The following is a 15,351-nucleotide window of genomic DNA, read 5'->3' as shown; positions in this document are numbered from 1 at the left end:
AGAAGGGGAAATCTCTTGTCCCCATGCCAACACCTCAATGGCTTTTATTGTCCCCAAATTAGGATTCATATTTTCAAGCTCAAGTAAAAAAATTAGGAACTTATCCCCTTCCCATCCACATCTTACCAAGCCAATCCACTTTGTATACAGAATATTTGAAAGAGAAGGAAAAAAGAATCCAAACATCCCTTCTTTCAGCAGAAGACCTTACCAGATTTGAGCGTTTCGGTCCTCTCTGAAAAGACAGAGACTGTGTGTGTTATTTGGTTCCGCAGCTTCTTCAGAAACGTCTGGTTGTGAGCAGCCAGGTCAGCGAAGGTCTTCAGTTTGGAGACATACTGCTCAGCAGGGTGGGATGCTATCTTTTCCAACTGGGTGTCGCTGGCCCCCTTTATGCCCAGGGTGAAGATGGTCACACCCTCCCGTCGGAGGTTCACAGCTGCTTTTGTCACGTTGTCTTCCGAATCTCGGTGGGTCACCAGCACGGCAATCTGGGGCACCCCCTGATTCTTCCGACTGCCATTCCGTGCACTAAAGACTTCCTTCCTGAGCTTTTTGATGGCAGCTCCGGTATAGGCCTTCCCAGTCCGGGGAGAAAGGTTCTGTATATGCTGGAGAACCTCTGACTTATTTATGCCCATGCTCAGTGAATTTATCACTTTTGTCTCATTGCTATAGGCCACAAGGCCAATCCTCATGCAATTTTCCTTTATGTCAAGGGCAGATACACTTTCTTCCAAGAATCCTTTAAGATAGTCTAAGTTCTCGTCACTTCCATTGATTGACATATCCAATAGGAACACAACATCGGCCATAGAAGGGCCTTGGCAAGCTGTATGGGCAAGAAATAAACAAGCACAATTTTAGCTGGTGGTTCAGCATCTTTGGTGAGCATCAGAAGGCATGAAGACCATACAGTAGAGCTCAGTTAGGCACTTAGAGCAGGAGGTAGACAAATAATTATGAAGTTGAGGTTAAAGAGACCTGGGTTCAAATACTACATTTTAGCTAAACTCCTGACTTCAATTTCCTCATCTGTAAAAGGGAGATAATATTAATCTCACAGAGTTGTTATGGGGATTTAATGAGATAATATTCTTAGCATGGGGCCTGGTACCTAAAATTCATTCAGTGAACCATAGCCATTGCTATCGTCTTAAAATCATTTAAGCATCATCTACCCTATAGTCAGCAGTTACAGTCCAAATATTCCTAAGGGATACTAATGAAATAGCAATTGCATTTTCAGTTCTTTTATTTGGGAATGATCTTAGTAATAAGGACTCATGGTTTCATAGATGACCCCAAGGAAAGCATTCTCTGTTATCAATAGGTAAGTACATATATCAGCTCATTCAAACTGATTTAATCAGGGATAATGTGAGTTTCCTATATAACATATTTGGACATGTACACTTTGAACACATGTTTTTTACTGGCTATCCCCTGCCCCTCACTTGAATGATGATCACAAACTCTTGACCATTCTAGAGTCATACATACTAGAGTAGTACAACAGGACAGACCAGGAGAGCAGTTTGGCCCCAGAGCAGAACACAGGGAAAACTAATTCAGAATAGGGTAGCAGGGAGCAAGGCAGTCTGGAGCTGAAACCACATGGCTGGGAATTGGGAAACCTGCCCTACTAGCTCTGACTTTAAGTCACAGCCTGGCCCTGGGCCAAGGCACATCACTTCTAAGGATATATATAAGTTCCTATTTCCAAAACAAAAAAGGGGGGGCGGGGATGTGGACTTCTGGAAATTGTTTTTAGATCTAACATTCTATGATTATATTATGTGGTTTTAAGAGTCAAGAATTTCTTTAGAAGCAAATTTACCTTTTAAATGAACCAGTACTAAAACTACATAGCAACTAAAGCCCAGGGAAATAGCTCAGAGATCAGTTGGGTGGCAGGGAGAAAGCATCCCTAAATGTTAGGAAGTCTGTGAATCTCAGGCAACACAGATAAGTGAAACATGAAAAACCAAGACTTGTGGGGTTCACTGAATTGAAAATAGTCATAATCACTGGACTCTCTTAAATGTATGGGTACATAACATCTGAAAATGTGGCCCATTTTGGGGATAGAAATATTCATAGAATTTCAATCTTCTCCCCATTTTAATGTTTCAAAAGCATTTTATCATCATTCCTATACATATATCCTAGGCCCACCTTCTACAAAGATGTCATCAACTGCTCCCTCCTTGTACTTTGCTACATCCTTGATGATCTGTGTCATGTTTTGGGAAAACATGCTGAGGTCTCTGACTGTCCGAAGGTTGAAATGAAACTGAGACGTGGCCATGGCCTTCAGGTTTTCCTCAGAAGCTTTCTGCACCCCTACGGAGATGATTTTCACCCCGTCTTTCTGCAGGGCCTTCGAAGCCTTTTCCACATCATCCTCAGACTCAGACGAAGCCAGGACCACTAGAATTGGGGGAAACTGTTTCTTGTCTCTCCCATTTGTGGTTGCAGAGAAATAAGTCCTGTGAGCCTCCTGAAGAGCCTTTCCTATCTGCAGGGACCCGCCAATGAATCCAAAGTTCTTCTTGAGGTGGTTCAGCATGGGGCTCCTGCCTTTGAAGGTGCTCAGGTGGAATTCACTGTGAAGTTTATCACTGTACTGGGCGAGGGCCACGCGGTATTTGTCAGCCTCTATGGGGAGACTGTTGATCATTTTGGTGATGAACATTTTCACAAATGGGAAGGACCTGGATCCCAGGCGATCGGAGCTGTCCACCAGAAACACGACATCTGCATACTTAGGGCCTGCAAAACCACAAACATATAAACGAACTAAAAACTTTAAAAATTTACTGCCATATTTAATGCCAACTCTATGGGGGGGGGGAGATGTACTTTCCTTTTTATTTTTAAAATACCTTCCCAATAATCTGAAAATAGCAGTCTGCAACTGCATATTCTCTCAAGAAAAAGAGATAGCTGTATCTTGGGCTGATTCTTTTAAACAACTTCTCATTTGAACTGATCACAAAATTAAGCATAACTTTTGCAAGGAATTGGTTAATTAGAAATAGTGATTAACAACAGTGACTGGAAAAATAAAACAGAAAGAGATAAACAGAAATAAAAAAATCATGGGTTTTATACCTTTTGTGGATAATTTCCTCTTGTAATGTTTTTGGCTTTTGGAATTTAACTTCAACTATGTCAACTAGATAAAAATTTTAACTGAAACTCAAACTCCATCAAATTCACTTTAATGGTAGAATCTGAAAGATGGCCTTTCTCATTTAAGCAACACAACAGCTTATCTGAGTAACTTAAAAACATATAAGTTTTATATTCCTGTCACATTAAGTTTTTAAAAAGTCTATAAATCATAAAAATATGGAATAGTCAGTCTTTTTCAAGGTTATTTTAAATATCTTAATATTTTTGATGAATCACATGAATGAACATTGTATTATAACTGGTGAATTTTATCCCCACATGTGCAAAATGTGATGGCATCAATGTATCTCGGGCTAGAAAAGGGATTATAGCTTTAGTTTCCATTAAAAATATAAGTTTTATATAGGAATGTAATACTTTGCTTAACTTTTAAAGCTTCATTCAATGTTAGATTCAACACTAGTTATCTGGTACTATATTTTTACGTAATACAGAATCATTGGTTCAAACACTAACTGTTGTTTACTGGTGGTCTGCTGGTTTGAACTCAGAGCTCATTCTACCTTAGCATAAGATCCATTTCTTGTCTGGGGTAGGGAGGGAAGTATGTGTGTGGTGTATGTTCAAGAAAATACAGTGTAATGGAACAAGTAATGAACACCCTGACTTTGCCTTCAGCTAACTCTATGAGCTTTGTTAAGACATTCAATATACTTGGGCCCTAGTTTTTTCTTCTTTAAAATAAGTAGATTCAACTAGAAAATATCTAAGGTACCGCCTCACTCTGAGATTCCAATTATCTAAAATGGTTACTAGGTAAGTTCTAATCAAATTAGAATAACTTCAATCTTTTCCTTTCTACACTGGCTGGGAAACCAGCTTTGGCAGCCCTGTGTGTTATTTCATTCTTTTTATGGCCATCTGATCGAGGCATAGTGGGTAAAATAATTTCTTGTCTTTTAAATAACCCAAATTCAACCACTCTGAGATTCTTTTCATGATTATACAGCCAGCAGCATCTCAGCAGAAGAAATAAGTGAGGGTGTATCAACACCTTCCTCCAAAAGAAGCCTGAAACCCTGTGAAGACTGCCAGGGGAACCTGGCTGTGGGTGGCTTGATTTGTGACCACCTGTGACTTTCTATTCATAAATGAAGTCCTACATCTTTTGTGGAGAAAGGAAATGTAGATGAGTGGCACATAAGGTGGACTCAGCTTCTGATAAGGTCCATTACTACATCTGAACCATGAAACAATGGAGGACAAAACATGGCTTCTACTTGAGAAGCTCAAGGCCTAGAGATACATCAAAGGAAGATGTTTGGAGGGCAAAGTCTAGTTTATGTCTTCACAAAACTTGCTTCCAAGGTCAGTGTCCTCGAGGAAGCTGTAAAAGCCAACGTAAGTTGCTCTGGACAAGAACCAATTATTTAGGAGATGGTGAAGTGGTTAAGGGTGTGCAGGGGTCTTAAGTCCACAGGACAGAGATTGTCACCAGACAGAAGGCAGTGCTATGAAGCTTGCTCTCCAGGGAAAAAGCACTTTCTTCACAATAAGCAGTCAAATAGCTTAATTTGGAGCAAATCTGGACACTAAACCAAGACACCCTTTTGACACAAATGAATCAGGATAAGACATTCCAAGTTTTCCAGCCTGAGCCTAATATTAACAGAATTTTTATGCAACCTCCCAGAAGACCTAAAAGGGGTTGAAGCAGGACAAAATGACAGCTCTCGTATCTTTCTATTATTAACAAGGAATAAGATCCAGAAACAAATGATCTTCAAAGGAACACGGAGTGACCTCACAAAGAATTTGACCTACCGCCCTTACCCTGCACTACCATCAAAATCAAAACAAAGTGATACAAAACTCACAACTTTTAAATAGGTCAAATTCATGTATTATCTATTTTCTATAATAAAAATTAAGAATTCTTTCCAGTTTTTCCTTACCAGAATCTTGGCTCACAGAAATATGGGAACAAATTATCATGAGGAACAAAATTAGCAACATTTTCATGTTATGACCTGAAAAATCTTCAACTTGAAATCTGAAAAGGCAAAAATATAAACATATAAAATTGTTGTGGATATTATTTGGAAATTAAGACTCACATACAAGAGCATACAAAATTATATAATAAATTGGGTGCAACAGGGGACAAGGAATGTCTGAGGTTCACTGACCTTCTAATATGTGAAGTGCCTTAGAGAAAACAATCCATCAATATTTACAAAGTCATAAGAGTTTTTTTTTAGTACCCAGACCTAGTAGAAACATGAAATTTTGGACAGTTGGTAGAAGGAGTCAGATGCATTTTAGTGCTAACAATATTACACGTTCCTAGTATTTATTTTCCTGTACCCTAGTGTCATCCTCTATCTATTCATTGCTAAGACAATTCAGAGTTCACAGTTGAGACACACCCTGAGACCTATTTTGTAATCTCACCATCATGAACATGTAGGTGTACTTTATCTTTGAAGACTAATTATTTTTAGATGTGATCAAAATTCCATGTTTTTTCCTTTTCCTCGCTAATTGAAACAGTAGCTATTTCAGAACAAGCAGTGATTTTCCATATTCCATATAATGTCTTGCTCCTCAGAATGAGGAGCTCAGCTTACACCATTTTATGTCCAACTTCCTAGAACTGCATGAGGCAAGGGTTTTCCAATCTCATTTTGGCCTAAAGCATTTTCAGCCACCTTGAAATGTTCATTTTATGGAATGAAACAGGATATTAAATGTATTGAAAATAAATATTTAATGAAGCAGGTTGGGCTCATTTATTCGCTTGTTTATTCATTGAACAAAAAAATGAATTGATTCATTAATAAACTAGTGTCTCCATGTCCTGCTTAATTGCTACCCAAAAATGTACTTGCAACACTACATCTGTTTATCTCACCCTATACCAGTCAGGCTCCGAGTTTCTAATATTCAATCTCTTCAGAAAAGGGACATTTGTCATAAGAAGTTCCATCCCTGTTTCCTCACCTATGTCATTGTTCTTCTGACATTCTGCAACTTGAGACTCTCTTCTAGTCCTTCACAAGTCTAGACGATGTAAAATTTTCAGTCTGTATATAAATTTATTAGTTCTATTCAAGTTGTAACCAGTGAGCTAGAAAAAGATGTTAGCAGGTAATGTTTAGTACAAACCTTTTCATTTTAGAGAAACTAAGTCCCAAAGTGGATTTCCAAAAGTGAAAGCCAAGTCATACCATCTGTATAATTTTTATTAATGTGTATAACAATAAATAATAAATTCTACCATTTGTTGAGCTTTTACTATGAGCCCTGCCGTGTGCTAAAAGCTTTACATCTGTTCTCCTGTTTGATATTGGTAACAACTCTAGCAGCAGGTATTACTACTACTATTGTTCTTAGTTTGCAGATGAGGAAACAGATTTTTAAGGAGAAGTAACTGATGCAAGGTCATACTGGTAAAGTGAGCCACAATTTAGACTAGAACCCACGTGTCTGACTCCAAAACCTTTAAAACTCAGCTACCCAGCAGACCAAACTCAATGTTATGAACACAAAATGGCTTCTAGTTTTTTCATTCTACATCTTTTTTCTAAGAACTAAGAGATTTTGGTACTTGTTTTCATACCTTTTTATTTTTGTTTTTCAAAACCAGTGTTTTACACTATTTTCTTCTTTTCTGTTTATATTGTAAGCTTTATAAATTATTGTAGTCTTTTGGAGTTATGAGAGAGAAAATGCTTTGGGAAGAGTCCATAGGACCAATGTCAAAAGTTTGCAAGCAGTTACAACGGGAAGAAAATGGTATTGAGTGAAGGATGAACATCTGGACAGAGAAACAAGGATTTGGAAAGGCTGCAACAGTCCCAAAGCAACATGCAGCATCTGGAAATTTCCATATACAAATGTCAATCTATTACCTCTAGTATTTACTCAAAAGTTAAGTTCTCAAGATTAGCATCTTGTGGAACAATTTTCTTGCAGTCTTTCAATGGAATCCAAAGTCTAGTGTGCTGTAAGGCTATACAATGATGAAGCCGGGTGAAATGTTCTTGAGGTGTGCGCGCCTGACTTTGTGTGTGCGCGGGGTGGGTAGTATATGTTAAAACAAGCTATAGGACCAAACATCCAAGGTCATGTGTGGGAGGTAGGGAGAATGGGCTCATTTACACTGTATCAAAACACAGACGAAGTACCTGCAATCTGTATGTTGTTCTATTACCAGTTATGACCAGGATTTTCATACTTAAATTATAACAATAACCAATCACCTGAAGACATGTGAGGGGGGAATGAAGGAGACATTTAAAGCAATCAGTATAAAACTTAAATTCGCAGTAAGTTCTATCTTAACAGTGAGATTAATTGCCCTTCATTATAAACACTCTCAAAGGTACATGTCTCTTTAATCTGAAATTTTTTTGCATTCAATTCTTTCTGAATCAAGTAAGCTGAGGCTAATACCTTCTCTTTATATGCTATAAAGGTCTTTTTCTAAAAAAAAAAATCTGGATATCTGTAAACTAGAATGTTTCTAATTTAAACTACAGCTGCAAAGCAACATAGCCACCCAAGACTTGGCTTCAAACCCAGAATGTTTAGAACTTGTATAACACCTCTCGGGGCTATTAAGAACCAGGAGTCTCAGAGAGACTGCCGCTGCGTACAAACCAATTCATAATCCAAGTCATACCTCTGAAAAAAAAAAGTAGTAAGAGCCCATAAGGGAAACAAGAGAGACTTCAGCAAAATTAAGATAAATATTTCTTCCTTTAAAATAAGGTATGAAGGATACATCACTTGGAAGTACTGATTTTATTTTTCTTCAGAAACAAGATCATTGTTTTACTGTAAGAAACAACATTGGGTCTCTGCCACAGGGTTAAAGATAAATGATTGTTTGCTTATTGAACCCCTGATGTCTTCATTATTTCCTTTCTGCAAGCCATTCTACTCTGAAGTCAAAAAGTAAAAAGAAAAATATTCAGAGTGAGCCTAAGTTCATGTTAAAATGCTGCAGGATAAATCCGTGGCACGCAACAGGCACAGACAAATATTGAATAAATGCTGGTGAGAAAAACAAAACAAAAGCATTTGTGGTACAAGCAAGTTGCACAGTTTTTACTTTCCCCCAATTGCATTTTCTGGAATTACAAAAAGGAGCTTTGCTTGTTAATCATATTTGAAGAGGGTCATGCAGGTGAACTTGCCATTTTATAAAATGATACTCTCCTGTGTAGAGGAGGTGTTTGGTTGAGTGAAAAGTGCACAGGGTATAAGGTGTCATGGCCTGGGTCCACTCCATTCCTAAACTGCCGTGTGACCTTAAACGCCACCACCTGGGTTCCTAATCTCAAGCATAAGGGATTACAGTCTCTCTCAGTCTAAGCAGTTCCACACCCTAACAGTTTTCTGACCTAACAAATACAAGTAAAAGAAAGAAAAATATGAATAATTAAGCCAAGAGCACATTCGAACACTGAGTGCCTGTTTTGAAATCATTCGCTGGAGAAAACTGCCCCTCAGATGACCACCCATGGCAGGTCCTCTGGCGGAGGGGCAGGCAGCAGCGAGGGAGCGAGCGTGTGTTCGGCTGATCCTTTCTGGGTCAAAACTTGTTGGAATTCTTCAGGATTCACCCATCTACATGAACTTCAGGGGACTAAAATTTTAATAGTTCAAATAATCCACTAGAAATTATGTGTCCAACACAGAAATTAGAAAAAAAGAATAAATCTAAGACAAATAGAAACAACACTAAAAATTAAAGCAGAAATCAAACTCAAAAAGAAAATTAATCTCTGAAAAGACAAATCCGGAACAGACTGATCAATCATAAAAAGAAAATGCAAATAGATAATCGTTGATCAATAATAAAAAGAGAAAATGCAAATAGATAATCGTATAAATGAAAAAGGATATATAACTAAAGATAAGGAAAGTATTTTAAAGAAATTGTAGCTAAAAATATTCACAGAAAGTAAACACCAGGCCTCTGGAAAGTTCCACCAAAACTTACAAGAAACAGATTATCTGAACCTTTTATAAAGTATTTCAGAGAGCAGAAAAAAAAGGAATATTAGCCATCTTATTTGTATAGGGACAGTATAATCCTGACATATAAATCAAACAAGGACAATATGAGAAAGGAAAATTAAAGGCCCATTTCACTCATGAAGATAAATATTAAGAAAAATCCTAAACAAAACATCAGCAAGTTAACTCCCATAGTATATAAAAATCATACCTTTTGCAGCAACATGGATAGAACTGTAGGCCATTATCTTAAGTGAAACAACTCAGAACCAGAAAGCTAACCACCGTATGTTCTCACTTGCAAGTAGGAGCTAAATAGAGTGTACACATGGACACAGAGTGTGGAATAATAGTCCCTGAAGATTGAGAAGGGCGGCGGGGTTGCAGGGGAGTGAGGGATGAGAAATTGCTTAATGGGTACAATGTTCACTACTCCGGTGATGGTCACACTAAAAGCCCAGATTTCACCACTACACAGTACATCCACTTAAACAAAAAACTGCATTTGTATCCCTTAAACTTATAACAAAAAGTTAATATGCCACTATCAAGCTGAGTTTCTCAGAAATGTACAGATGTTTTAAAATTAAGAAATACATAAATATAATGCAACGCATTAATAGCTTAAAGGAAATAATAAACTATAAATATTTTTTAAATCCCACAACAAAACGCAAAAAAAACCCATCATTCAATTCATTATTATAAAGAAAAACTTAGCAAATTAGGAGTAGAAAGAAACTTACTTAACCTAACAGAAGATATATTTTGAAAATCTGGAATACATATAATCCTAACGGGGAAATGTTAAAAGTATTCTCTTTAAAATTAGGAAAAGGATTTTTGCACATTGATTTTGTATCCTGAGACTTTGCTGAAGTTGCTTATCAGCTTAAGAAGATTTTGGGCTGAGACAATGGGGTTTTCTAAATATACAATCATGTCATCTGCAAACAGGGACAACTTGATTTCATCTTTTCCTAACTGAATACCTTTTATTTCTTTCTCTTGCCTGATTGCCCTAGCCAGAACTTCCAACACTATGTTGAATAGGAGTGGTGAGAGAGGGCATCACAAGCATTCTTATACACCAGTAACAGACAAACAGAGAGCCAAATCATGAATGAACTCCCCTTCACAATTGCTTCAAAGAGAATAAAATACCTAGGAATCCAACTTACAAGGGATGTAAAGGACCTCTTCAAGGAGAACTACAAACCACTGCTCAGTGAAATCAAAGAGGACACAAACAAATGGAAGAACACACCATGCTCATGGATAGGAAGAATCAATATCGTGAAAATGGCCTTACTGCCCAAGGTAATTTATAGATTCAATGCCATCCCCATTAAGCTACCAATGACTTTCTTCACAGAATTGGAAAAAACTGCTTTAAAGTTCATATGGAACCAAAAAATACCCCGCATTGCCAAGACAATCCTAAGCCAAAAGAACAAAGCTGGAGGCATCATGCTACCTGACTTCAAACCATACTACAAGGCTACAGTAACCAAAACAGCATGGTACTGGTACCAAAACAGACATATAGACCAATGGAACAGAACAGAACCCTCAGAAATAATACCACACATCTATAGCCATCTGATCTTTGACAAACCTGACAAAAACAAGAAATGGGGAAAGGATTCCCTATTTAATAAATGGTGCTGGGAAAATTGGCTAGCCATAAGTAGAAAGCTGAAACTGGATCCTTTCCTTACTCCTTATACGAAAATTAATTCAAGATGGATTAGAGACTTAAATGTTAGACCTAAAACCATAAAAACCCTGGAAGAGGCTGGGCGCGGTGGCTCACGCCTGTAATCCCAGCACTTTGGGAGGCGGAGGCGGGCGGATCACAAGGTCAGGAGATCGAGACCATCCTGGCTAACACTGTGAAACCCCGTCTCTACTAAAAATGCAAAAAATTAGCCGGGCGAGGCGGCGGGTGCCTGTAGTCCCAGCTACTCGGGAGGCTGAGGCAGGAGAATGGCGTGAACCCGGGAGGCGGAGCTTGCAGTGAGCCGAGATCGCGCTACTGCACTCCAGCCTGGGCGACTAAGCGAGACTCTGTCTCAAAAAAAAAAAAAAAAAAAACCCTGGAAGAAAACCTAGGTAATACCATTCAGGACATAGGCATGGGCAAGGACTTCATGTCTGAAACACAAAAAGCAATGGCAACAAAAGCCAAAATTGACAAATGGGATCTAATTAAACTAAAGAGCTTCTGCACAGCAAAAGAAACTACCATCAGAGTGAACAGACAACCTACAGAGTCGGAGAAAATTTTTGCAATCTACTCATCTGACAAAGGGCTAATAACCAGAACCTATAAAGAACTCAATCAAATTTACAAGAAAAAAACAACCCCATCAAAAAGTGGGCAAAGGATATGAACAGACATTTCTCAAAAGAAGACATTCATACAGCCAACAGACACATGAAAAAATGCTCATCATCACTGGCCATCAGAGAAATGCAAATCAAAACCACAATGAGATACCATCTCACACCAGTTAGAATGGCGATCATTAAAAAGTCAGGAAACAACAGGTGCTGGACAGGATGTGGAGAAATAGGAACACTTTTACACTGTTGGTGGGATTGTAAACTAGTCCAACCATTGTGGAAAACAGTGTGGCAATTCCTCAAGGATCTAGAACTAGAAATACCATTTGACCCAGCCATCCCATTACTGGGTATATACCCAAAGGATTATAAATCATGCTGCTATAAAGACACATGCACACGTATGTTTATTGCGGCACTATTCACAATAGCAAAGACTTGGAATCAATCCAAATGTCCATCAGTGACAGACTGGATTAAGAAAATGTGGCACATATATACCATGGAATACTATGCAGCCATAAAAAAGGATGAGTTCATGTCCTTTGTAGGGACATGGATGCAGCTGGAAACCATCATTCTGAGCAAACTATCACAGGAACAGAAAAGCAAACACCGCATGTTCTCACTCATAGGTGGGAATTGAACAATGAGATCACTTGGACACAGGAAGGGCAGCATCACACACCGGGTCCTATTGTGGGGAGGGGGTGGGGAGGAGGGATAGCATTAGGAGATATACCTAATGTAAATGACGAGTTAATGGGTGCAGCACACCAACATGGCACATGTATACATATGTAACAAACCTGCACGTTGTGCACATGTACCCTAGAACTTAAAGTATAATAAAAAATAAAATACAATAAAAAACATTTTGTTTCATTGATTTTTTGTATTAAAAATAAAATTAGGAAAAGGAAAAGGTGATCCACTCTTACGCCTAGATGCTAATGAGTTTAAAGCCACAAAGATTGAAAAAATGAACAGGAACAGGGACAAGATGGCAGACTAGCCACAGCCAGGAGGATCATTCGCTAGCAAGGGACTGGGACATTGGGGAGACTGACACACACTCAGCAGATCTTCAGAGCAACGGCATTGAGAATGGACAGAGGGAGGACACAGATATGGGGCTGAAGAGGGAGGACGCTGGGAACTATGCATGGGATTACCACGCACCAGGACTTGTTCCTGGCACCCAGTGACTCCTGGGTTAGGAGTGAGTTTCAACAGGTGAGGAGCAACTTGCTCTCACTACAGACTTCTGGAATCCTGGAAGCATAAGACCCCAAAACCGACACTGGAAATGGCAGAGAAAGCTGCTTAGAAAGGTGGCAGGGGCAGGACTCCAGCCTGTGCAGAGCCCAAAGAGTTCGGTGCGGGAACATCTGCAGTGGAGAATGGCCAGTGATGCCCATCCCCCAAGGCTCACCCTGCCTAGAGGAACTGTTGGACCTGCACAGAGCAGGGCAACATTGTCCATGAGATGGGGTCAGTCCTACCTGAGTGCTGCCCTGTCTGCTGACCTCTTCTGGGGCCCCAACCTGGCTGCCCAACTGGGGTACCTCTCAGAGGCCCACATCATAGCTCCTATGCTGGCCGACTGTGCCTGACCCTTGGAGCGCTCCAACAGAGCAGTCCCTGCCAATACACACTAGCCCACTAACATGCTCCCCTCATCCACCACAGCCTCCCCACACTGCTTTACTAGCGAACACTCACCCATGGCCACCCCCTGTGTCACTTTGCCAACATGCAAGCACACGAGAAGGCCTCACCTCCCCTTCTCCACAGGTGCATGTGTGCACCTTATGGTGTCACTGCTGCCAGTGTGAGTGTACCCTACAATCCCTCCACCACACCTCCAACGTCAGCATGAATGAGTGCATGGAGCCCAGCGGCCCCACCCCCTGTTGCCATTGCCACCTGCACAAACATGCACACGGAGAGCAGTGGCCCCACACTGGTACCCAATGTGAATACGCACACAGAGGCCACCAGCCTTGTGCCCACCAGCACCCCATTCCTGGGCTGACACCACTGTGACACACTGACACACTGTGAACGTGTACAAAAATGCCAGCCCCTCCACCTCCCAACACCACCACTATCATGAATGCCTGGATGAAGGTCAGCATGCCTGCACCAGCCGGTGCCCCACCCCCATGTCAACACCACTGCCACTGTGAAAGCACACATGAATGCCAGCAGCCCCATCCCATCTGGTGCTACCACTATCTTGAATACCTGCACAGGAGCCGGCACCTCTATACCAGCCAAGAAATGTGCACTCCAATGCATTATTGCTGCTGCCGCCACATGCAAAAGAGCACAGATCTTGCTGCCACCATCCAACAAAGCACTTTGGCTGGCACTACCCATCAGAGTGTTGTGTCCAGCAGCCCAGGGACACCTTGGCCCCTTCAGCGCAGCAGGTTCCTAACCTTGAGGGGTCAGAGAACATATGCAGCCAAATTAATCTTCATAAAGGAGAAATAAGGTCCTTTTCAGACAAGCAAGTACTAAGGAAATTCATTATTACCAGACCTGCCTTAAGAGAGGTCCTTAAAGGAGTGCTGAATATACAAAGGAAAGGCCATTCCTGGCTACCACAAAAACACACTGAAGTACATAAACCAGTGACACCGGCAACTACACAAACAAGTCTGCATGTAACCAGGGTTAGGTAAACAACACAATGGCAGGATGAAATTCACACATATGAATACTAATCCTGAATGTAAACAGGCCAAATGCCCCCAATTAAAAGGCAGAGAGTAGCGAGTTGGATTAAGACCCAACTTAATCCAACCCAATAGTATGCTGTCTTCAAGAGACCTATCCACATGCAATGACACCTATAGGCTCAAAGTAAAGGCATGGAGGAAAATATAGCAAACAAACAGAAATGAGAAAAAAAGGATGTCTTGCTATTCTAATTTTAGACAAAAAAAAAAAAAAAAGACTTTAAACCAACAAAGATTTTAAAAAAAGACAAAGAAGGACATTACATAATAGTAATAGGCTCAAATTAACAAGAACATCTAACTATCCTAAATACATATGCACCCAACACAGCAGCACCCAGATTCACTAAGCAAGTTCCCAGAGACCTATGAAGTGACTCAGATAGCCACACAATAATAGTAGGAGACTTTAATGCCCCACTGCCAGTATTAGATCATTGAGGCAGAAAACAGAAATATTCCAGACTTGAACTAGACACTGGACCAAATGGATCTAATAGACATATATAGAACTCTCCAGCCAAAAGCAATAGAAAATACATTATTTTCATTGCCACATGGCACATACTCTAAAATCAACCAGACATAAAATAATCCTCAGAAATTAAAAAAAATAAAACTGAAATCACACCAATCACACTCTCATACCATGATGCAATAAAAATAGAAATCAACACTAACCACTCAAAACCAAACAATTATCATGGAAATTAAACAACCTGCTCCTGAATTACTTTTGGGTAAATAATGAAATTAAGGCAGAAATTAAGAAGATCTTTGAAACTAACGAGAACAAAGCTATAACATACCAGAATCTCTGGGATACAGCTAAAGCAGTGTTAAAAGGGAAGTTTATAGCACTAAACACTCACATCAAAAACTCAGAAATATCTCAAATTAACAACCTATTATCATAACTAGAGGAACTAGAGAACCAAGAGCAAACTGAACCCAAAGCTAGCAGAAGAAATAACCAAAATCAGAGCTGAACTGAATAAAATGGAGCTGTGGGGGAAAAAAACCTAAAAGATAAACAAATCCAGAGTTGGTTCTTCGAAAAAAATTAGTAAGAGATGTTAGC

The 15,351-nt window shown here is 39.7% G+C and overlaps 1 protein-coding gene across 2 annotated transcripts in view; it reads right to left on the bottom strand.

The window, feature by feature from the left end:
• Positions 1-15,351, bottom strand: part of LOC105490394 (collagen type VI alpha 6 chain) — a 162,148-nt gene that overhangs the window by 108,053 nt on the left and 38,744 nt on the right. For both annotated transcript variants that reach the window (XM_071090894.1, XM_011755938.3), the window contains 3 exons: positions 5,097-5,194; positions 2,179-2,775; positions 212-832 (listed from right to left, as the gene is read on the bottom strand). In XM_071090894.1, the coding sequence (XP_070946995.1) occupies positions 212-832; positions 2,179-2,775; positions 5,097-5,163 (1,285 nt within the window). In that variant the 5' untranslated portion in view covers positions 5,164-5,194. The remainder of the gene's footprint in view (positions 1-211; positions 833-2,178; positions 2,776-5,096; positions 5,195-15,351) is intronic.

The sequence above is a fragment of the Macaca nemestrina genome, chromosome 2 (genome assembly GCF_043159975.1).
Source record: "Macaca nemestrina isolate mMacNem1 chromosome 2, mMacNem.hap1, whole genome shotgun sequence".
Classification (NCBI taxonomy): domain Eukaryota; kingdom Metazoa; phylum Chordata; class Mammalia; order Primates; family Cercopithecidae; genus Macaca; species Macaca nemestrina.
This window is presented reverse-complemented; position numbering and strand designations above follow the sequence as displayed.